Source organism: Lithobates pipiens, unplaced genomic scaffold, assembly GCF_037356315.1.
Source record: "Lithobates pipiens isolate NorthernLeopardFrog02 unplaced genomic scaffold, aLitPip1_a1.2 Scaffold_17, whole genome shotgun sequence".
NCBI classification, from domain to species: Eukaryota; Metazoa; Chordata; class Amphibia; order Anura; family Ranidae; genus Lithobates; species Lithobates pipiens.
Genome location: NW_027507755.1, coordinates 7,852,746 through 7,877,741, shown reverse-complemented (window position 1 = coordinate 7,877,741; position 24,996 = coordinate 7,852,746). Strand labels below are relative to the sequence as shown.

Below are 24,996 nucleotides of genomic sequence, written 5' to 3'. Positions count from 1 at the left end.
TACTCTGCCAATACTCTTCAATACTCTTCAATACTCTGCCAATACTCTTCAATACTCTGCCAATACTCTGCCAATACTCTTCAATACCCTGCCAATACTCTTCAATACCCTGCCAATACTCTGCAATACCCTGCCAATACTCTGCCAATACTCTTCAATACCCTGCCAATACTCTGCAATACCCTGCCAATACTCTGCAATACCCCATCAATACTCTGCAATACTGTGCCAATACTCTGCAATACTGTGCCAATACTCTGCAATACCCTGCCAATACTCTGCCAATACACACCCTGCAATACCCTATCAATACTCTTCAATATCCTGCCAATACTCTTCAATATCCTGCCAATACTCTGCAATACATACCCTGCCAATACTCTGCAACACCCTGCCAATACTCTGCAATACCCTATCAATACTCTGCAATACTCTGCCAATACTCTGCAATACTCTGCCAATACTCTGCAATACCCTGCCAATACTCTGCCAATAAATACCCTGCCAATACTCTGCAATACCCTATCAATACTCTGCAATACTGTGCCAATACTCTGCAATACTCTTCCAATACTCTGCAATACCCTGCCAATACTCTGCAATACTCTGCCAATACCCTGCAATACTCTGCCAATACTCTGCCAATACTCTGCAATACATACCCTGCCAATACTCTGCAATACATACCCTGCCAATACTCTGCAATACTCTGCCAATACCCTGCAATACTCTGCAATACATACCCTGCCAATACTCTGCAATACCCTGCCAATATTCTTCAATACTCTGCCAATACTCTGCAATACCCCACCGCTACTCTGCAATACATACCCTGCCAATACTCTGCAATACATACCCTGCCAATACTCTGCAATACCTACCCTGCCAATATTCTGCAATACCCTGCCAATGCTTACCCTGCCAATACTTACTCTGCCAATACCCAGACATACCCATCCATGCTCAGCCAATATTACAGTGGGGGAGATGTATATTGCAGTGGGTACTATATGGTGGTGGCATTTTCACAGGTTTTTGCAAATTCAATAATTATTTGCTGATTCGAAAAATGATCCGATCCATGACTCTGATCCGAGGAATGATCCGATCCGTGAGTTTTTTGATCCGTTGCACCCCTACCAGTTTTCCTCCGTGTCCCCCTCCGTTCTGCTGTCCCCTCCGTTCTGCTAATGTCCCCTCTGTTCTGCTACTGTCCCCCTCCAGTTTTCCTCTCTGCCCCCCTCCAGTTTTCCTCTGTGTCCCCCTCCATTCTGCTACTTCCCCCCTCCGTGAAAACACCTGCTTCTCTGATGAGGGCACTGTTATGGGGACACTCTGATGGGGGGGCTGTCTGAAGGGAACCCCTGCTCTCTGATGGGGGCACTGACAAAGCTCCATTTGATGGGCACTGATCAGGCTGCATTGATGGGAACAGATGAGTGAGTGGCCTGGGGCCTGAGCCCCACTTTGCAGAAACAATACAGGCAGCCTGAGAAGAGGAGCTCCGGGCCGGCACACTCAGCATGCCCGACCTCCCTCCCCTGCACAGACCAACACATGTGTGGACATCTTGCGGCAGAAGGGGCCCCACATATCGTAGCTTGCATAGAGACATAGTGTAGAAGGGGCCCCCAGTCATTGCAATCCCCTGCGAGGGAACCGTTTTCACACATTTGTGGTGGTTTTTTATTAGTATAGCATACAGCTTAAATTATTTTGTTACATCTGTTCTAGATTTATTTAAGGCATGTGAATTTTGGAGGTGTCCTTGTAAACTGGTACTATAAATGTTGCAGTTTATTTGTTAAAGGAGTATGATTATATATATGAATTTGGTGATGTCACCCATTAGGAGTGGGCTTGGCATTGAACGCCTATCTTCTCTATTGTTTATTAGTCTCATTGGCCCCCCTGTGCATTTATGGGATCCTTTGCCATATGTCACAAAATGGCTGACCACACATCGCAGCGCAGATGATAATAAATCTCGGAAAGTTGATAATCTTAAACGCCAAGTACAACGTTATTCCTGTTTGTGGGATATTTTCTAATGGGCTGTGTAACAGAATTTGGAACAGGGTGTATTTGTGGTAGAAATTCCCTGCGAGGGAAAGATCATCACCCATTGTGTTGATTGTTTTGTTTGACACGTTATTTTGTTTTTGTAAACTTGCACTTTACAATAAATGTTGTACTGTATTTTCTTTGAAGTATATATGCATATGAGCGTACTTTTTTTTTTTTTTTGGTGGGGGAATGGATCTTAGGTGGGAGTTCCCACACTTTTTTTCCCAGGACTTGACCCCTGAACCTAACACTCAAAGCCATGGTCAGGACTTGTCTCCTGACTATATCTGAGGGATTTACAATCCCCAATGCTACTAAAATACCAGTGATTAGATGTCTCTTCCAAGCAAGGAAGTTAATTGCTCAACAATGGCATTCACACTCGGGCCCGTCAGTTGAAACTTGGCTGGCAACCATAAAAATGACAATTGGCAATGAAAGGGTCTTTTTCATCAGACAGGGTAATAGCAAGAAGTTTATGGGTTTAGGGGGGTCTTGTTTGTGGAGGTTGGGGATCCTACCATAAGTAGACGGGCTGCATTAGCTTTTGCCACGGTGACTCTCCCCATGAGTGTCTGTTGTCTCTTTCCCTTTGGCTGCGATTCCTTTGATATCTTTTTTTTATTTTTTTATTTCTTTATGAGTGTTTTTCCCATTTCATGAAGGGTGGGCCCTTCCTTTTTTTAGGACTTCCCTGTTGGCCTCTTCTCGACTCTGCTTGTTAACCAGAGAATGATATTGTTATAGAACGGGAGAGAGGAGTGAGGAGGTTATATTTAAATTAGGTATACGATATGATCCTATGGGGATGGAGGGGGGGGGGGGGGATCGGGTGGGGAGCTGGGGGAGGAAAATTTTATATAGGTATAAGATGCCAGGGAAATAGGTTCAGTCACTGTGTATATTCCGAGAACACTAAGGGGGGGAAAGGGTTCTTATTATCTTTGTATTTCTTAAAAGTTATGAAATTTTTATGCGATCACAAGGAAACTTAGAGAAAAACTATGATATTAAATAAGCCACGATGATGTGGAATTGTGAACAAGACACGAATGAGCGGCAAGCTGAATCTAGTCTCTGGTATAAAAACACTGATGTGGCACTGAAAAAAATAAATAAAAATAAAATCCTCACCAGTCCTGTGTGCTCAGCAGACACTGGTTCAGAGGATGGGCAACCAGGAACTGCTCTGGCACTGCCCTCAGTGCAAGTCTCCTCTCTGTAACTTTGGCTCCTACCTGCTACAGTCTCCGGCCCAAGGATGATGCCCTCCTGCTGACTGCTAGGGATGAGCTTCGTGTTCGAGTCGAACGTACGTTCGACTCGAACATTGGCCGTTCGTGCGTTCGGCGAATTCCGAACGTTTTGGCCGTTCGCGTCAAAATTCGAGTGACGCGCGCGCGGACCACAATGCACTGCGTTGGCGCAGTGCATTGCTGTCCGATGATTGGCCAAGCATGCACTGTGACCCCGCATGCTTGGCCAATCGCAGCGCCGGCAGCGAGGAGAGCCATGATTGGCCACAGGCATCCTGCCTGTGGCCAATCATAGCTCAGACTGTGTAGTGCACGCCCCACACTATATAAGGCCGCCTTTAAGGCGGCCTCCTGTAGTGTGTTACTTTGCATCTGAAGCAGTGGGTGTTCTGTGTACCTTCAACACAGTACACACCAATCGTTTTTGGCTGATTTCCTATCTTGCTGCTGTGTAGTGGTTGTTGTCTGTGCCCTGACTGCAGTATACACCACTATATTCACCTCACCTATATAGCTAGTGATCTAGCTTTAACCACTTAACAACTGCCCATTGCCGATTAACGGCTTCAGGGCGGTTGTTTAACTCAGAGAGGCCATTAATTAACGGCCTCCCAGAATTCTGCTCTCGCGTGCCCCGAGGTGTGCGCACTCGAGAGCATCCGTGACCGCCGGGTCCATAGGACCCGGCGCATCACGGTAAACGGCCGCTCATAGCGGCCGTTTACCACATGATTGCTCCGTCAAATGGCGGAGTGATCACTTGGAAACAAACCGGCGTCATGTTATGACGCCTGTTCCTCCCTCCCCTTTCTGTACCGATCGGTACAGCGGAGGGGAAAGAGATCGGTGTCAGCAGCGATGTGGGCTGCATCTGCAGTGCCCACATCGCTCCTCACCGAATTTAACCCCTCAATTCCCTGCCAATACTCTGCAATACCAGTGCATACTCTGCAGTACCCTGCCATTACTCTGCAGTACCCCGCCATTACTCTGCAGTACCCCGCCATTACTCTGCAGTGCAGTACCCCGCCATTACTCTGCAGTGCAGTACCCTGCCATTACTCTGCAGTACCCCGCCATTACTCTGCAGTACCCCGCCATTACTCTGCAGTGCAGTACCCCGCCATTACTCTGCAGTACCCCGCCATTACTCTGCAGTGCAGTACCCCGCCATTACTCTGCAGTGCAGTACCCTGCCATTACTCTGCAGTACCCCGCCATTACTCTGCAGTACCCCGCCATTACTCTGCAGTGCAGTACCCCGCCATTACTCTGCAGTGCAGTACCCCGCCATTACTCTGCAGTGCAGTACCCTGCCATTACTCTGCAGTGCAGTACCCTGCCATTACTCTGCAGTGCAGTACCCTGCCATTACTCTGCAGTACCCTGCCATTACTCTTCAGTACCCCCCATTACTCTGCAGTAACCCCCATTACTCTGCAGTACCCCCCAATACTCTGCAGTACCCTGCCATTACTCTGCAGTACCCCGCCATTACTCTGCAGTACCCCCCATTACTCTGCAGTAACCCCCATTACTCTGCAGTACCCCCCAATACTCTGCAGTACCCGCCATTACTCTGCAGTACCCCCAATACTCTGCAGTACCCTGCTATTACTCTGTAGTACCCCGCCAATACCCCGCCAATACTCTGTAATACCCTGCCATAAATTGCCATACCCAGCCATACTCAGAGATACCCAGCCATACTCGGTGATACCCTGAAGTACCCAGCCATAGACGCCCCCCACCCCTCACCGCCCTCTGGTGCTTCTACCAACTCGCCAGTACGATCAAAGCCAGAATCTTTTTTTTAATTTTTTATTTCAGGCTTCCCAGCCTAGAGGTGAGATGTGGGGTCATATTGACCCCCCAGATTTCACTGTAAAGAGGACCTGTCATCCCATATTCCTATTACAAGGGATGTTTACATTTCTTGTAATAGGAATAAAAGTGATCAAAAATATATTTTTGGGAAAAAAAATGTCAAACTAAAATAAAGTAAAATGAACAATAAAAAAATAAAATAAAAATTAAAGCGCCCATGTCCCCATGTGCTCGCATGTGCCACACATGTGAGGTATCGCCGAGAATGTTAGAGCGAGAGCAATAATTCTAGTCCTAGACCTCCTCTGCAACTCAAAACATGTAACCAGTAAAAAAATATTTAAAGCGTCGCCTATGGGGATTTTTTAAGTAGCGACGTTTGGCGCCATTCCACGGGCATGTGCAATTTTGAAGAGTGACATGTTTGATATCTATTTACTCAGCATAACTTCATCTTTCACTTTATGCAAACATTGGGCTAACAAGTGGTTAATAATAGAGCTAGTCTGCGTGCTCTGTACCCAGTACATACCGCTATAATATAGGGCAGGCCCCTACTTTCAAACATCCAACTTACAAACATCTCCTACTTGCAAACGCAAGGAGACAGCAGCAAGTGAGATGAAAAAAGATGGACGACAAAACAAAATTATACAGGGGTGATAACCCTTCCCTATGTTTTCCAAAAAGCTTAAAGATATTTTTTTTGACTGGAGCTACACTTTAAAAATGTACCGGTTGAAAATGACAAACAGATTCAACTTAACACAACAAACCTACACAGTCCCTGTCTTGTTTGCACCGCCTGTATACTGCTGTTCTGAGTATATAGGGCCTGGGGGCCACACGCATTTCCTTTTTTTAATATGGGTACGGGGTTCCCCTTAATATGCGTACAAGACCCAAATAGGCTGGTAATGGGCAGGGAGGGCTACCCATGCCATTTTTCTGAATGATTTTCAACCATATTGCAGGAACCAGATATAACATTAAAACCGCAAGCAGTTTTAAATGGTGTTATTTCCGTTTAATGTCATTTTGTGCAGGGACTGTTCTAAACACGGGAAACACGTGGCACTTCACAGGCATACTATAGACACCCCCCAGGCACCATATTTAAAGGAATATTTCACTTTTTTTTTTTCACTTTAATCGTCATTAAAATCAGTGCTCCCGCCAAAACGGTAGTTTTTAAAACTTTTTTTTGCAGTGACCCATGTCCCCTGAGGCAGGAGGCAGGTCGCCAAACCCTTTTTAGCACACTATCTTGCATATTAGCCGTTAAAATTAGCACTTTCCAATTCGAACGTTCGAGTCCCATAGACTTCAATGGGGTTCTAACGTTCGTACCGAACGCGGGGGTCGTTCGCAAGTTCTGGTGCGAACCGAACCGGGGGGTGTTCGGCTCATCCCTACTGACTGCACATAGCTAAGCAGAGATGTGCACAGCCCCGGTCCCCTCGCAGAAAGAGTAAGTTCTTCCTTTCCAGGAAAACTACATTCCACTCCTACCCTTCTATGTCTATTGGAAATTGTAGTCTTTCAGCTTATTCGCTGCCATTGACGAATATTCGACTATGACCATCAATCCTGATTTCAGCCCTTCCACATTGGAAACTTCACAGTTTAGCTTTCCCTAAAGTGGAACTTCATCCAAAAGTTCTGCTTTATATCCTCCTCTCCCTCCCTCTTCTACATTTGGCATATTATATTTTTTGAGGGAAACGGGTACCTTGTTTTGACAGGTACCCGCTTTCACTTGCCCCCCCCCCCCTTTGCACGCAGCCTTCTGGGACACATCAAAGGTCCTAGGAAGCTGCGGGATCATTCACAAACTGCAGTGTGAATTGCGCATGTGTAGTGGGAAGCTGGCTGTAAAGCCGCAAGGAATCAAAGGCAGCTTCCCACAGTAAACGAAAGGCTGGCGAAGATCCAGCCCAGGCGAGGACCGTGCTGAATCCCTGGACAGGTAAGTGTCCTCTTATTTTTTTCTTTCTAGGGTGAAGATCCTCTTTAACTTACCTTAACATCCTCTCTAATGGGCCTCTCCACCTATCCCAGGCCCCATAACAGCTGCCATGGCTATTGTTATGTCTCTGGACTCAGCCGTTATCAGCCCCAGGTAATGGTCTGCATTCACAAACTGCAGGTGCCTGGGAATGTGTTGTCCTAGGGCCTGTTGTAGTCATACAGTGGTTGATTTACTAAATCTGGAGAGTGTAGCGTTGCATGGTAGCCAATCACCTTCTAACTTCAGCTTGTTCAATTAGGCTTTGACAAAAAAAAACTGAAAGCTGATTGGTTTCTAGGCAGGGCTGCACCAAATTTTGCACTCTCCAATTTATTAACCCATGGTGCCTGTAAAGCTTGTCATACACTGTTAAGCCGCGTACACACGGGCGGACTGTCTGGCCTACTTAGTCCGCCGAAACACATTTCAGCGGACAGTCCGCTCGTGTGTGGGCTTCAGCGGACTTTTTCAGCGTGCAGTCTGGCGGACTAAGTATTTCGGAATTTCCGTAATACTGTCCGTCGGACTCGCATTTGGGCGGACAATCCGCTCGTGTGTGTGCCAGTCCGCCGTACTTTTGAAATGAGCGGACTTTTCCCGCCCGGAGAAAAGTCCGCTCATTTCGAGCGGGTCTCCAGGTAGGCGGGGCCCGCGAAGGAGACGTCGCTGGCCCCGCCGCCTGGTATGGACTTAAAGGGGAACCCCAACGCCGAAAAAAATCGGCGTGGGATCCCCCCAAGTCCACAACAGACCCTTGTCCGAGCACGCTACCCGGCCGGCCAGGAAAGGGGGGCGAGCGAGCGCCCCCCTCCTGAGCCATACCAGGCCGCGTGCCCTCAACATGGGGGGGTGCCTTGGGGAAGGGGGGCCGCGCGGCCCCCCCACCCCAAAGCACCTTGTCCCCATGTTGATGAGGACAAGGGCCTCTTCCCGACAACCCTGGCCGTTGGTTGTCGGGGTCTGCGAGCGGGGGGCTTATCGGAATCCGGGAGCCCCCTTTAATAAGGGGGCCCCTGGATACCGGCCCCCCACCCTATGTGAATGAGTATGGGGTACAATGTACCCCTACCCATTCACCTGTAAAATAAAAGTACCAAAAAAAACACAACACGCGAGATAAAATACTTTATTGCACAGCTCCGGGGGTCTTCCGTCTTCGGGGGTCTTCTCGCCGGACTCCTCCGCTATCTTCTTGTAGCTCTTTTGCTAGCGGAGGAGTCCGGCTTTCTTCCTCGCCGCCGGCCTCTTCTCCCGACTTCGGGGGTCTTGTCCCCCTCTTCGGTTCTTCTGCCGGGCCACCGCGCCTTCTTATAGCTCTTTTACAGGCGGTGGCCCGGTCTTCTGTCGCCGCCGCCGCCTTCCGTTCTTTTTCTTCTTCTTCTCCAGGAGATGTTGCCTCGACGATCTCTCCGGCCGGAATGCCAGGGACGCACTGCGCGGCCACTTATATAGGGACAATGGGGCTGTGTCACATGGCTTTATGTCACATGGGTTGATCACATGGGTTGATGTCACATGGGGACTATGACATCGTAAGGGGGCGGGGTCACCACGTGACACCAACACATGTGACATAAAGCCATGTGACACTGCCCCATTGTCCCTATATAAGTGGCCGCGCAGTGCCTTCCCCAAGGCACCCCCCATGTTGAGGGCACGCGGCCTGGTACGGCTCAGGAGGGGGGGGGGGCGCTCGCTCGCCCCCTTTCCTGGCCGGCCGGGTAGCGTGCTCGGACAAGGGTCTGTTGTGGACTTGGGGGGGACCCCCACGCCGATTTTTTTCGGCGTTGGGGTTCCCCTTTAAGTCCATTCCAGGCGGCGGGGTCAGCGACGTCTCCTTCGCGGGCCCCGCCTACCTGGAGACGCTCTCGAAATGAGCGGACTTTCCTCCGCATGTGTGGGCGAGTCCGTTCATTTCAAAAGTAGGGCGGATAGTATGGCGGACTTAGTATGCCGTATTAGTCCGCTCAAAAAGTGCCGTGTGTGGGCAAATCCGTTCATTCGAAAGTATGACGGACTGTCCGTCGGATTGTCTGATGGACTAAGTTGGCCAGACAGTCCGCCCCGTGTGTACGCGGCTTTAGATTTGGCCAGATTAGTAAAGACCGGCTGAATTTCAATCAGTATTTGGCTATCCCTGCTTGATAGAAGTCAATCGTTTGACATGCTGTACTTCTGTTGAAAGGCCATGCTGGTATGCTTTTGCTGATCATCGGCTGCCTGTAAAGTATACAATGGTCATATATACATTAGATAACTTAGAGCTGCTTTCAGAGGCATAAAAAAACAGAAATGCCAGATGCCTCTAACAGCAGCATTTTTTTTTCCTGCCTGTGTGCATGAGACATAAAGTGTATCCATAGGGAGAAAGCTTTTTTGTAGTTTTGGATGGCGTGTGAAGGGTTAAAATGGTTGTAAAGGATTTTTTTTTTTAAATAACAAATATGTCTATACTTACCTGCTCTGTGCAATAGAATTGTAGAGCGGCCCCAATCCTCCTTTTCTCAGGTCCCCCGCCAGTGCTCCTGTTCCTCCTCTCTTGCTGTTTCCCTCAATAGGAAGCCAATTCCCATGGGCAGCACTTGTGTGGCCTTGCTACCAGGCCCCGCTGCTGCATCCATTAACACAGACAGCCAGGAGAGGGGACTCAGCCCCATCCCCTGCTCTCTCGTCACTGGAGTTGATTGGCAGGAGCGGTAACCAATGGCTCCTGCTGCTTTCGATCTGCCCAGGGAGGAGGGACAAAGCCAGGAGAGCTGTAGCTCTCATGCACAGCACTGGATTGTGATGGGGTTAAGGTAAGTATAAGGGGGGAATGAGGACGCAGGTTTGTGATATAGAAGGTTTTTTACCTTAATACATTCTTTACCTTAATGCATAGAATGCATTAAGGCAGAGATATGCAATTAGCGGACCTCCAGCTGTTGCAAAACTACAAGTCTCATGAGGCATAGCAAGACTCTGACAGCCAGAATCATGAAACCCAGAGGCAGAGGCATGATGGGACTTGTAGTTTTGCAACAGCTGGAGGTCCGCTAATTGCATATCCCTGCATTAAGGTAAAAAAACCTTGAGAGTTTAGAAGGACTTTAAGTTGGCCATGCACTCTGGAAATTTCAGCCAGTTCCTGATGAAGAGCACTACTTAAGTGGTCCCGTCGCCCCCCTCCTGCCCTGACATCCTTCATGTGAAAAAAGTCAAAGCATTTCTAGTCTACCAGAAGCTAAAACAAAGTTTTAGTTCTAGATATACTTTACGATAATGATGTAAGATTATTTTATAAACTATAAATACTTTTGTGAATGTGTTCTATTTTAGGGGCCTTTTATCCAGACAAAACCCAAAAATCTGATAAACTTGATGATGCAGTTCCTCCTGGTGGACAGTACACCTACACCTGGATTGCTGATCAGATGCATGCACCTACCAGTGGAGACCCCAACTGTCTGACATGGATCTACCATTCCCACACCGATGCCCCCAGAGATATTGCAAGTGGATTAATTGGGGCACTGCTCACCTGCAAAAAAGGTAACTGTAGTTTAACTGGCTTTAAAATGAGGGTTTTTTATTCCCTAAATATTTATGCAATGATAAGAGTACTTTTCATCTACTTTTGCATCTCAGTGTGACTAACTCCAGCCTTTTTACAGCCACATCCTGTCTTATCTAGAAGTGTTCCGGTGACATCTGATTGCAATTGCATGGGGCGGGTACTGTGATTGTGAAAACAGTAGACCATATCGGCACAGTGTGCAGCTGTAATCTCCGTTGACAATGAGTGTAAAACCCTGACAACATAGGAGAACAATTAGCAGAGAGTTGTCACCCTATATTGGGAAGCTCTTGAAAAGGGACCTTCATGGCTGGACCACCATGCAGTATTTTAATGAAAACTGCAGAGTTAAAAAAAGAATGAAAAAACATTATTGTACGCCTTAGCTGTTGATCTCCTAGCTCAGATTCTGCGAACCAAACTGGAGATTCAGGGGCTAAGCAATGGCGTGCATCAAGATGCAGTTGGCTTATGACGTGACCCTGTATTTGGCAGACCAGGAACCCTCTCTGTAGCTGCCATTGAACATTATTGACCACTTTGGAGTGTTGCCCGGTAGACTTGTGCACAAAGGAAAATTTTGTTTTGTTTCGGTTCGTTGTCATTCGTAAAATACATAATTTCGTTCTGTTATATTCGTTATGTCACGTTAATACATTTTCGGATGAGTGTCGATATTCGTTATACTGAATCTCGAATCATGTCAAATTCATTCATAATATGCGCTATAATTTCATTCGTATTCGTTGAAATTCGATATTTATGTATGTATATATATTCATGATAACGATTCGTAGTTTGGAAAGTCATTTGTTTATTGAATATTTTAACACACACAATGACAACGTCTCTTCTCCTCGGCTCAAATACAATACAACACCCTTTTCACTCAGTTCTCAGGAATGCACTTTGCCAGTAATCCAACCTCCGGCACAAAATGAAGCTGATTGGACTATAGGATTTACTTTTAGCTGACCTTTTGTTTCATTAGATCTTTAAAGAGTTAACGAATCATGTCGAATTCATTCGTTATATCCGCTATAATTTCTTTTGTATTCGTTGTAATTCGTTATTTTTTTATTCTGACATTCGGATGCATCTGAATGTCCGAAAGATGCAAAATTCGGCCGAATTTTGATTTGTTACGAAATGAATTGCACAAGCCTATTGCCCGGTTTGTCCATAAACTGGTCCAAATCTCAGATGTTACCATTTATTTATTACAAGTATTTATTTATATAGCACCAACAATTTACGCAGCACTTTACATATATTGTAGATTTTGTTCCGTCCCTGCCCTCAAGAAGTTAACCATCTAAGGCCCCTATCTTACATACATTCACATACTGGGGCTAATTTATAGAGGGGCCAATTAACCTATGTTAAATATTTTTTCACCTACTTGAGAATAGAGGTGTGCGCAACTGAAATTTTTTTTAGTTTTATTTTGGATTAATTTGTTGAGTTAATCATTTTGTTTCATTATATTTGTCATGTTAGAATGATTCGTTTTCGGAATTCAGATTCGTATGGCATATTTGGATTCGTTTTGTATATTTGTTCTGAATCAAATCATATTTTGGAAGCTATTTGAGAAGATTGGCTATATTTGTTTGAATGTGTTATTTCTCTATTTTTGGAGATTACTTATGCACTCTGTTTGGGTTGGATGGAGGTGAAGCCATCAGAATCATTGAATCATAACATAATGAATGGAATGAAATTAATTTTGGATTCATTCGTTATACTATGATTGGAGAATCTGATGGACCCACCTCCATCCAACCCAAACACAATAAGTAGGAATCATCTTATGTCACTTTTATACCTAACTGTATTTATCGCAATGTGTTTTAATTTCATATGTCGTGTTTTTTTTTGTTTTTTTTATAATAATGAAAAATGTCATGTAATGCAACATAAAAACAAAATAAATCAGAATTAATTCCGATCATTTGTTATGTTGTCACGTTATTTCAGATTTAAATGTATTGAATGAATTTCGTTGTATTGTTATAATCTATTTAGGATTCGTTGAAATTCATTACTTTTTTGATACGGAGATTCAGATACCTCCAAATCTCAGAATAACGCAAATCTTGTACACATTTCGATTCAAAGCAAATAGATTTCCACATGTCTACTTAGGACATGACTCCCTTCTACTTACAAGAACTAGTACTATTAAAAACTTGGGGCTCTGGGTATCTAAAGATACTGTACCTCTAAATATCTGGCACTGAAATTTTAAGCCGTCGATAGCCACTATCAAAGCCAAAATCCAGGTATAGTGGAGACTAGCTTTGGGATTCATGGGTTGTGCTAATATAATAAAGACCTTTCTGTTAACAAAAATTCTCCACTATGTTTACCCCCAATTATTTTCAGAAAAAGACTGGAACTTTTGGAATTCCATTGACATGTTAATGATTATATGAAATTTAATAACTGGGTTTAGGTTCACTTTAGTATTTTGGGCTCTGAGTCACCAATAGGCAAGTTCATTTATAACCCAACAGTTTTTATATGCAAAACCCCATTGCTGAACATTTCGCTGTTGAAGCTTTCTTCTTACTAGTCTTACTTATTTAGAGAGATGCTGGTGATGTAAGCCTTGATTTGTGCTTATAATCTTCTCATGCCCTTAAATTGTAAGTTCCTCTTGACCTTTCAGTGATTGGCCCATGTATAGAATACAGAAGTTTAATGGCATTACCATGAGTGCCGACCCATGCCTGATTTCACCGCACGGTCTTCCAGAAACTTTAATTAATTTAATTCTGATTATTCCTGATATCATCCAGGTACTCTGGATAGTTCGATAAATCGGCTGGATGTGGATAAGGATTTTGTGCTGATGTTTACCGTTGTTGATGAAAATCTCAGCTGGTACCTGGAGGAGAACATTCAGAAATATTGTTCAGAAGCAGACACGATAGATATGGAGGATGAAGACTTTCAGGAGAGCAACAAGATGCATGGTGAGCAATGAGGACTAACGCAGATTGGCTGTATATAACATACAGAATGCATTAAAAAGGCCACATTGTGCAAAAGTGAACAACATTCACAACTACAGTGCCTTGAAAAAGTATTCACACCCCTTGAAATTTTCCACATTTTGTCATGTTACAACCAAAAAGTAAATGTATTTTATGTAATAGACCAGCACAAAGTGACACATAATTGTGGATTGGAAGGAAATTTATAAATGGTTTTCAATTTTTTTTTGTTGAGAAAATTGAGTACTGTCCGTGATACTTTTTTATTTGCACTAACATACAATTTTTCAGGACAAGCTTTCGGGGTATGTCCCCTTCTTCAAGGTCCAAGCAGTACTGATCTACAAATTTTTAAGCAGAATGTAAAAGCAAAAAAAAAACACCTCTGAGGGAAAGGAGAGAAAAAAAAAAGAAAAAAGAAAAAAAAGAAAACACATACAAATCAATGGCAATAAAGATAACTGAAGAGTTAGTGAGATAAGACAGAGATAAGACAGAGGGAGAGCTATGGAATGGAGGGGGGGGGGGGGGTGCCAGAGGGGGTTGTAAAACTTTAGTATAATGGGTAAGGAAACCTAAATCTAAATTCAGGCCATTATTTTTTGTGTCAAAAAGAATTATCATTCTTAGTTCAAAGGTTTTCCTTTCCTGGATAGTTCTGAAATTCCCTTTGAGAACTAAAACATTGAGGTCTTCTATATTGTGGTCCGGTTGTGAGAAGTGATGTCCCACAGGTGTGCATAAACTGTCTTCTTTATGTTCCTTGATGGTATGTCTGTGTAAATTCATCCTCGCTCGCAACTTCTGTCCTGTTTCACCAACATAAGATCCTTTGCTGCACCTTTTGCATTGGATGAGGTACACAACATTGCTGGAGATACAGTTGTAAGATCCCATGATATTGAAGGTCCCGTTTGTGTGTGTGATACTTTTGGATAGATTGATCTGGTTGCATAGTTTGCAGTGCTTTTTATTGCAGGGTTTGCTTCCATTATTTGTGACTTCATAATCAGAGTGAAGTTTCCTGCTGATTAGTTTGTGTCTGAGGTTGGGTGGTTGTCTGAAAGCCAGTAATGGGGGTTGCTGGAATATTCCTTTGAGTTTCATCCACTGTTATAATGGGTTGTAAATCTTTGATTATCTTTTGATCCCTTCTAGTGCTGGGTTGTATGTGGTGACTAGAGGTACTCGGTTATTTGTTTTTTTCTCTGTGTATTGAAGGAGATTTTCTCTTTGGGTTTTCAAGGCTGTGTTTATGCTGTTGTTGATGGTTTTCTCTTTGTAACCTTTCTTGTGGAAGGAGTCTGCCAGTGTTCTGAGATGTTTGTCTCTGTCTTCTGGGTCTGAACAAATTCGGTGGTATCTGATGTCCTGGCTGTGTATGATGGCCCGTTTAGTGTGTTGCGGGTGAAAACTGGAACTGTGAAGATAGCTGCATCGGTCAGTCGGTTTTCTGTATATCGACGTGTGAAGCTTGTGATCCCTGATGTATACTGTGGTGTCTAGGAAGTTGACATGTGTGTTTGAATAATCAATTTTTAGTTTAATAGATGGGTGAAAAGTGTTGATCAATGAGAAGAATTGGTTTAGATTTTCTTCACCTTCAGTCCATATCATGAAGATATCATCAATATAGCGATAATATCTGTATGGCTTTTGTTGTATACTGTTCATAAATTTGTCCTCTAGGTCAGCCATAAATAAGTTTGCATATTGGGGTGCCATTTTGCTTCCCATAGCAGTACCCATACACTGGAGATAGATGTCATTATTGAAAGTGAAGTAGTTGTGTGTAAGAATGAATTCGATGAGCTGTGTCACATCCTCAGCAGTGTATTTTTGGTTTGGTGAGGATGATAAGAATCTGTGACATGCCGTCAACCCATCCTTGTGAGGGATGTTACTGTACAGAGATTCTACATCCGTGGTGACTAGAAGTGTAATTGTTCTATGTTGTTAAGCTTGTTCAGAAAATCAGTGGTGTCTTGTAGGAAACTTGCAGTGTTCATGACTAAAGGTTTTAGCATGTTTTCTACAAGGCCTGAGATATGTTCGGTAAGTGTATTCATACCTGTTATAATGGGTCTGCCTGGATTTCCTGGCTTGTGAATCTTGGGCAGCATGTAGAAGTCTCCAATTTCTGGATTGTCCGGAATCGCATTGATGAGCTCTGAATGTAGGTGGCTTGGTATTGTGGCAATGAGATCTTTTAATTGCTTAGTAAAATCCTGGGTCGGATCATAATCCAGTTTTTTGTAGTAAGTAGTATTTGCCAGCTGCCTCTGGCCCTCTTGTATATATTTGTCTGTATCCATCACAACGACTGCTCCCCCTTTATCTACTGGTTTTATGGTTATGGCCTGATTATTGCGCAGATCATGTACAGCTCTTTGCTCCAGTGGTGAAAGGTTGTAAATATTTTCTTTTGCTGGGTGGATAGAAGGGATGTAACTCGCAGCCTGAAGTTGTCAATATAGGTATCCAGTTTGGGGTTGCGTCCTTGTGGAGGTGTGAAGTTGCTGTTCTTTTTCTTATTTGTCACTTCCTATTGTCTTAGGATTCCTTTCATCACTGTGAAAATATTCTTTGAGCCTTAGGCCGCGTACACACGGGCGGACTGTTCGCCCAACCTTGTTCGGCAAACAGTTTCATCAAACAGTCCGCTCAAAATTTGCATGAGCGGACTTGCCCACACACGAGCGGACTGTTTGACGAACAAGGTTGGGCAAACAGTTCGCTCAACTTTTGAAATGAACGGACTCGCCCACGTAAGGCGGAGGCAAATCCGCCCATTTCGAGCGCGTGTACAGGTAGGCGGGGCCCGCGAAGGAGACGTCGCGGGCTCCGCCGCCTGGAATGGGCTTAAAGGGGAACCCCAACGCCGAAAAAAATCGGCGTGGGGGTTCCCCCCAAGTCCACACCAGACCCTTGTCCGAGCACGCTACCCGGCCGGCCAGGAAAGGGGGGCGAGCGAGCGCGCCCCCCCTCCTGAGCCGTACCAGGCCGCGTGCCCTCAACATGGGGGGTGCCTTGGGGAAGGGGGGGGCCGCGCGGCCCCCCCCACCCCAAAGCACCTTGTCCCCATGTTGATGAGGACAAGGGCCTCTTCCCGACAACCCTGGCCGTTGGTTGTCGGGGTCTGCGGGCGGGGGGCTTATCGGAATCCGGGAGCCCCCTTTAAGAAGGGGGCCCCCGGATACCGGCCCCCCACCCTATGTGAATGAGTATGGGGTACAATGTACCCCTACCCATTCACCTGTGAACTAAAGTACAATAAAAAACACAACACAGAGAAAAAATATTTTATTGCACAGCTCCGGGGGTCTTCCGTCTTCGGGGGTCTTCTCGCCGGACTCCTCCGCTATGTGTGTGTAGCTCTTTTGCTAGCGGAGGAGTCCGGCTTTCTTCCTCCCCGCCGCCGGCCTCTTCTCCCGACTTCGGGGGTCTTGTCCCCCTCTTCGGTTCTTCTGCCGGGCCACCGCGCCTGGTCCGGTGGCCCGGTCTTCTGTCGCCGTCTTCCGTTCTTCTGTCGCCGCCTTCGGTTCTTCTGCCGGGCCACCGCGCCTTCTTGTAGCTCTTTTACAGGCGGTGGCCCGGTCTTCTGTCGCCGCTGTCGTCGTCGCCGCCGCCGCCGCCGCCTTCCGTTCTTGTTCTTCTTCTTGTTCTTCTTCTTCTCCTGGAGATGTTGACTCGACGAGCTCTCCGGCCGGAATGCCAGGGACACGCTCCGCTGCCACTTATATAGTGACAATGGGGCGGTGTCACATGGTATATGTCACATGGGTTGGTCACATGGGTTGATGTCACATGGGGACTATGACATCGTAAGGGGGCGGGGTCACCATGTGACCAACCCATGTGACATATACCATGTGACACCGCCCCATTGTCACTATATAAGTGACCGCACAGCGCGGCTCTGGCATTCCGGCCGGAGAGATCGTCGAGTCAACATCTCCAGGAGAAGAAGAAGAAGAACAAGAAGAAGAACAAGAACGGAAGGCGGCGGCGACGACAGCGGCGACAGAAGACCGGGCCACCGCCTGTAAAAGAGCTACAAGAAGGCGCGGTGGCCCGGCAGAAGAACGGAAGGCGGCGACAGAAGAACGGAAGACGGCGACAGAAGACCGGGCCACCGGACCAGGCGCGGTTGCCCGGCAGAAGAACCGAAGAGGGGGACAAGACCCCCGAAGTCGGGAGAAGAGGCCGGCGGCGGGGAGGAAGAAAGCCGGACTCCTCCGCTAGCAAAAGAGCTACACACACATAGCGGAGGAGTCCGGCGAGAAGACCCCCGAAGACGGAAGACCCCCGGAGCTGTGCAATAAAATATTTTTTCTCTGTGTTGTGTTTTTTATTGTACTTTATTTCACAGGTGAATGGGTAGGGGTACATTGTACCCCATACTCATTCACATAGGGTGGGGGGCCGGTATCCGGGGGCCCCCTTCTTAAAGGGGGCTCCCGGATTCCGATAAGCCCCCCGCCCGCAGACCCCGACAACCAACGGCCAGGGTTGTCGGGAAGAGGCCCTTGTCCTCATCAACATGGGGACAAGGTGCTTTGGGGTGGGGGGGCCGCGCGGCCCCCCCCTTCCCCAAGGCACCCCCCATGTTGAGGGCACGCGGCCTGGTACGGCTCAGGAGGGGGGGCGCGCTCGCTCGCCCCCCTTTCCTGGCCGGCCGGGTAGCGTGCTCGGACAAGGGTCTGGTGTGGACTTGGGGGGAACCCCCACGCCGATTTTTTTCGGCGTTGGGGTTCCCCTTTAAGCCCATTCCAGGCGGCGGAGCCCGCGACGTCTCCTTCGCGGGCCCCGCCTACCTGTACACGCGCTCGAAATGGGCGGACTTTCCGAGCGGGAACAGTCCGCTCATTTCGAAAGTACAGCGGACAAGCCCACACACGGGCGGACTGTTCGCTCAAACACAGTTTCAGCGGACAGTTTTTCGGAATTTCCGAAAGACTTTGTCCGTCCAACTGTCCGCTGAAACTGTCCGCTGAAAGCCCACACACGAGCGGACTGTCCGCCCAATCACTGTTCAGCGGACAAGGTTGGGCGAACAGTCCGCCCGTGTGTACGCGGCCTTAGTCTCCTAAAGAATTCCTCCATATCTGACCATACCTGTAAATTATCCAATTTAGTGGTTGGGCAGAATGTGAGGCCTTTGGAGAGGACTGTTGTTTCTGGTGTAGAAAGTTTATGATTTGACAAATTTATGATTCCGAGTTCCTCTGTTATATCCATATTTTCTGTCAAGTCAGCATTTATACAAGGGATACCATGGGATTCTGGATCGGGTTTCAAGTTGCTGATAGCAGGAGTTATAGAAGTTGTGTTTGTTTTTTGTTGTTTAGGTTGTATCCAAAAGTTCTGCTCTTGGTGTAGCTTTTGGAGTTTTTTTGCCTTCCTGTTCATGGCAAGTTTTTGCAGTTGTCTTTGTAAGGTTTTCGATTTCATTCTTAATTTGGTTGATGCTTGTAGGGTCCAATGGTGCTGAGGTTTCAAACATCAACCGCTTTTTTTTCCGGATTGTTTCCCTTTTACCATACAGTTTATGAATGAGGTTGTTCCTTAACCTTTCGCTGGTACGTCTGCAGAGTCCTTCCGCATACGTAGAGTTCAGTGTATTTGCACAAGGATTTTTAATCCGGAGACCCTGTGGTATGAGATTCCTCTTTTTGCATCTTGAGAGAAAGAAGATGTCACTGTCGACCTGGGTTTCCTTTGTGATCAGGTTGGTTAACTGCTTCTTTAAGCGGCTATATGCAGTATCTTCCATCATACTTAAAGCGGGACTGTACTGCGGGAAAAAATATTAAAAGCCAGCAGCTACAAATACTACAGCTGCTGACTTTTAATAAATGGACACTCACCTGTCCCGGGGTCCAGCGATGCCGGCAGCCGAAGGCCGTACGATCGCTCGGCTCTCGGCTGCTGCCGCCACCATTCTAGGTGAGGGAATCAGGAAGTGAAGCGAATCCGCTTCACTTCCCGGTTCCCTACTGCGCATGCGCGAGTTGCGCAGCGCAATAGGAATTGTCCGCGCTGTCTCTAAGACCCGTGTGTGTCCCAGCAGACAGCGCGGCAGGACAGGAAATGGAATAGACTCCCACGGGAGTCTATGCCCGGAAGTGGGTGTAAATACCTGTCTTTGACAGGTATCTGCACCCCCCCTCCCCCCTGAAAGGTGCCAATTGTGACACCGGAGGGGGGGAGGGTTCCGATCAGCGGAAGTTCCAATTTAGGGTGGAACCCCGCTTTAATGTGATTGTAGCCGTATTAGTGCAATTGTGACAGAGAAAATTGAGTACTGTCTGTGATACTTTTTTTATTTGCACTAACATACAATTTTTCAGGACAAGCTTTCAGGGTATGTCCCCTTCTTCAAGGTCCAAGCAGTACTGATCTACAATTTTTTTAAGAAGAATGTAAAAGCAAAAAAAAAAAAAAAACACCTCTGCGGTAAAGGAGAGAAAAACAAAACAAAGAAAACACATACAAATCAAAGAAAAAAAAAGAAACCAAAGAAAACACATACAAATCAAAGAAAAAAAAAAGAAAACAAAGAAAACACATACAAATTTTTTTGCTTTTACATTCTGCTTAAAAATTTGTAGATCAGTACTGCTTGGACCTTGAAGAAGGGGACATACCCCGAAAGCTTGTCCTGAAAAATTGTATGTTAGTGCAAATAAAAAAAGTATCACAGACAGTACTCAATTTTCTCTGTCACAATTGCACTGATACGGCTACAATCACATTAAGTATAATTTTTTTTTTTACAAATTAATATGTGAAAAGTGTGGTGCACATTTGTATTCAGCCCCCTTTACTCTGATACCCCTAACTAAAATCTAGTGGAACCAATTGTCTTCAGAAGTCTAATTTATAAATAGAGTCCACCTGTGTGTAATTTAATCTCAGTATAAATACAGCTGTTCTGTGAAGCCCTCAGAGGTTTATTAGAGAATCTTAGTGAACAAACAGCATCATGAAGGCCAAGAAACATACAAGCCAGGTCAGGGATAAAGTTGTGGAGAAGTTTAAAGCAGGGTTAGATTATAAAAAAAATATTCCAAGCTTTTAACATCTCATGGAGCACTGTTTAATCCATCATCCTAAAATGGGAAGAGTATGGCACAACTGCAAACCTACCAAGACATGGCCATCCACCTAAGCTGACAAGCTGGGGCAAAGAGAGCTTTAATCAGAGAAGCAGCCAAGAGGCCTATGGTAACTCTGGAGGAGCTGCAGAGATCTACAGCTCAGGTGGGAGAATCTGTCCACAGGACAACTATTAGTTGTGCACTCCACAAATCTGGCCTTTATGGAAGAATGGCAAGAAGTAAGACATTGTTGAAAAAAAAACATAAGAAGTCCCGTTTGGAGTTTTCCGAGAAACCATGTGGGGGACACAGCAAACATGTGGAAGAAGGTGCTGTGGTCAGATGAGACCAAAATTTTACTTTTTGGCCTAAAATCAAAACACTATGTGTGGCAGAATACAAACACTGCACATCACCCTCAACACACCATTCCTACCGTAAAACATGGTGGTGGCAGCATCATGTTGTGGGGATGCTTTTCTTCAGCAGGGAAGCTGGTCAGAGTTGATGGGAAGATGGATGGAGCCAAATACAAGGCAATCTTAGAAGAAAGCCTGTTAGAGTCTGCAAAAGACTTAAGACTGGGGTGGAGGTTCACCTTCCAGCAGGACAACGACCCTAAACATACAGCCAGAGCTACAATGGAATGGTTTAGATCAAAGCATATTTATGTGTTAGAATGGCCCAGTCAACGTCCAGACCTAAATCCAATTGAGAATCTGAATCTTTGCTGTTTACAGACACTCTACATCCAATCTGACAGAGCTTGAGCTATTTTGCAAAGAAGAATGGGCAAAAATGTCACTCTCTAGATGTGTAAAGCTGGTAGAGACATCCCCAAAAAGACTTGCAGCTGTAATTGCAGCGAAAGGTGGTCCTATAAAGTATTGACTCGGGGGCTGAATACAAATGCACGCCACACTTTTCACATATTTATTTGTAAAAAAAATTGAAAACATTTATCCTTTTCCTTCCACTTAAAGTGGTTGTAAACCCTTACAAACCACTTTGACCTACAGGTAAGCCTAGATTAAGGCTTACCTGTAGGTCCAAGAAATATCTCCTAAACCTATACGGTTTAGGAGATATTTACTAAAAGACAGTCACCGCTGTCTACGGCGCATGCACCATAGACAGCGGCGTGCATGCGCACTATCGTCATTAGCGGCATGCCGCTGCTAACGATGATATGCCGTTAGTGGTGGCTCCCGTGTGCATGCGCGGGAGTGACGTCATCACTGCTCCGGCGCTGTGAGTGCCCAGGGCAGTGATACCCGGAAGAAGATGGACGCTCCGGACTACAGGGGACAGCGGTGACATCACTGGCTCCTGTGTCAGGTAAGTGAGACATTATGGGCTACTATGCGATGCATAGTAGCCCATTATGCTTTACCTTTGCAGGGAGACAAAGAGGAAGTAAACCCATCAGGATTTACTTCCTCTTTAACAATTATGTGCCACGTTGTGTTGGTCTATCACATAAAATCTCAATATAATGCATTTACGTTTTTGGTTGTAACATGACAAAATGTGGAACCATTTAAGGGGTATGAATACTTTTTCAAAGAACTGTATGTAAGTTAAAATAACCACACTGAAATATCTGCTACTGGTATATTTTGGCCAGGCAGTTATCTGCTTAATTGCAGCCATGCTGGTCATAATATGCTCTGTCCACCAGGAATCTCAGCCATTCCTGACTGTGCAGATCAAACAAAAATACTATGATGTAGCCTGTGCCCTGTTTTCTTTGGGAACATCCCAGTAAGAAATACCTGAGAAGCCACAGGGTGACGTGAAATGTTTTTCTTTTGGAAAGGGGCTAAATTTTAAATTTGGCCATACACTGAGCAAATTCAAGCCACAGATGACTGTTGGCATCCTCCCACCTGACATCCTTCAATCTGACAATTGGAGGAGCCAGGATGAAAATTTGCGACCAAACATCTTGCATATGCAAGCACTGTTCAGGTATTTTGACAGCTGTCAGAATATGATAGCCAGCAGGGAGATTCTTCCATTAACACTGGGGCTGAATTAAAGAGATATTACAGTGTATGGCCAGTTTTACCTTACCTCTTGGTGGACATGGTAAGAGGTGAACTTCCATTTTAGGAAAAAAAAGAGTCTAACAATTAAAGTTGTCTTCTTGGGGCAGGAAAACAGCATTACTTTCTATTACTTCCTGGGACATTTGAATATTTAAAGTAACCTGGCTTGAGATGTTTCTAAACGAACAGTGCTGAAGTGTAGAAACCATGTGAACCTTCAGTTCATTCTCTGCGACCCTATGGAGGCCTTTGGATCCCAAGCCCAGGCTGTCCACAGGGCCTCTACTTCTATATAAGTTAAGATCAAGGCTCCCTCATTTTATTGTATTCATACAAATGGCCATACTGACATGTACACCAAAGGAAATCTGTATATGACTTCTTTGAACACTTGTCCTGTTGCAAAACCACCAGAAATAAAGCCCAACTCCAGCCATGACTATGTTTTTGTAGCTTTGGATAGAGTATGAAAGAATCAGAATTTGAGTCTTTATGCTATCTATATCGCTGTTGAACACCTTTGCGCTCTCATCTTGTTCTGACACTAGTTAAAGAGACAGAAAAGTGGGAGAAATCTCCCCAATGGAGATCAGACCACAATAAAACCTCAGCAGAAGTTCTCACTCTTCCCCACACTGTTCAAAATTTAAAAGGTCTTGGCTTGAGTAAGGCTTTAAATTGAGTAGATTACCTTTTTAAGAGCACCTGAGCCCAGCTTACCGGTATATTACATTGCACTCAGCTATTTTGCTGAGAACATATTTTTTGGGGGTTTTGCATTGGGCTTCATGAACATGTTGGAAAGGAGGGGATCCAACTGTGCAGAGCCCAGCCTGGAATGAGGCCTCCTAAACATCTGTCTACATAAGCCCTGTACTAGCTGAATGCCTTGTATTAAATGTAATTATGTACAATGATTGATCTCATGAATGTATTTTATTTTCAGCAATTAATGGATATTTGTATGGAAACCTCCCGGCTATGGACATGTGTGTGGGTGACTCGGTGTCCTGGCATTTGTTTAGTATCGGTAATGAAGTGGATATCCACTCAGCCTACTTTCACGGGCACACAGTTAAAAACCTAGGTCACAGAACCGACGTCATTAATCTGTTTCCTGCCACATTCGTCACAGTGGAGATGACCCCATCTAATGCTGGATCTTGGATGTTAACCTGCCAAGTGAATGACCACTTTGAAGGTAAGTACTCAGATCTAGACATTGCTGGTGTTATAATTAATATAGACAGAAAGTAGGGGCAAACATACCACTTGTGAAGACTGCATGGGGACACAAAAGGACAATGGTGGCCCATCAGTGGTGGCCCAGTTTGTCAAGGAGGACCAGGACTCCAATTTTTAATTACTGATCACCTGGGCCCTTATATATAGAGGTGGCAGAACTTAATGTGGTTATATAAGGGCTGTGGAACTGGGCTATCTCTGTGAGTAGTGGTTACTAACAAGAAGAGATGACATAAATGCAGGAAGTACAAACCAAAGTAAGGTAAAGCGTATCTAAACCCAAAAAAACAAAATGTAATGTTGCAGCTTAACAGACCTTAAATGTGATGGCAGCATTGGTGTTCTTTAACCACTTCAGCCCCGGAAGGATTTGCCCCCTAATGACCAGGCTATTTTTTTGCGATACGGCACTGTGCTACTTTAGCTGAGAATTGCCTGGTCATGCGATTGCCCGCTCGATCAATAAAATTAATGTCCTATTTTCCCCACAAATAGAGCTTTCTTTTGGTGATCACCAAAAAAGCCAAAAATTTTGAAAAGAAAACAATATTTTTTATTTTCAGATACGAAACACACCCAATAAAAAAATGTAAAAAATCAAATTTCTTCATCAATTTAGGCCAATTTGTATTCTGCTACATATTTTTGGTAAAAAAAAATCCCAAAAAGCGTTTATTGATTGGTTTGCGCAAAAGTTATAGCGTCTACAAAATAGGGGATGGATTTATGTCATTTTTATTTTATTTTTATATTAGTAATGGTAGTGATCAGTGATTTTTAGCGGGACTGCGACATTGCAGACAAATCTAACACCTAACTGACATTTTTGCCACTTTTTTGGGAACCAGTGACAATATTACAGAGATCGGTGCTAAAAA

At 45.3% G+C, this 24,996-nt stretch overlaps 1 protein-coding gene across 1 annotated transcript in view; it reads left to right on the top strand.

Annotated features, from left to right (window-relative positions):
- LOC143986570 (ferroxidase HEPHL1-like) overlaps positions 1-24,996 on the top strand; it is a 172,938-nt gene that overhangs the window by 48,642 nt on the left and 99,300 nt on the right. The window contains exons 3-5 of the mRNA XM_077484971.1: positions 10,480-10,692; positions 13,522-13,698; positions 23,820-24,074. Of these exons, the coding sequence (XP_077341097.1) occupies positions 10,480-10,692; positions 13,522-13,698; positions 23,820-24,074 (645 nt within the window). The remainder of the gene's footprint in view (positions 1-10,479; positions 10,693-13,521; positions 13,699-23,819; positions 24,075-24,996) is intronic.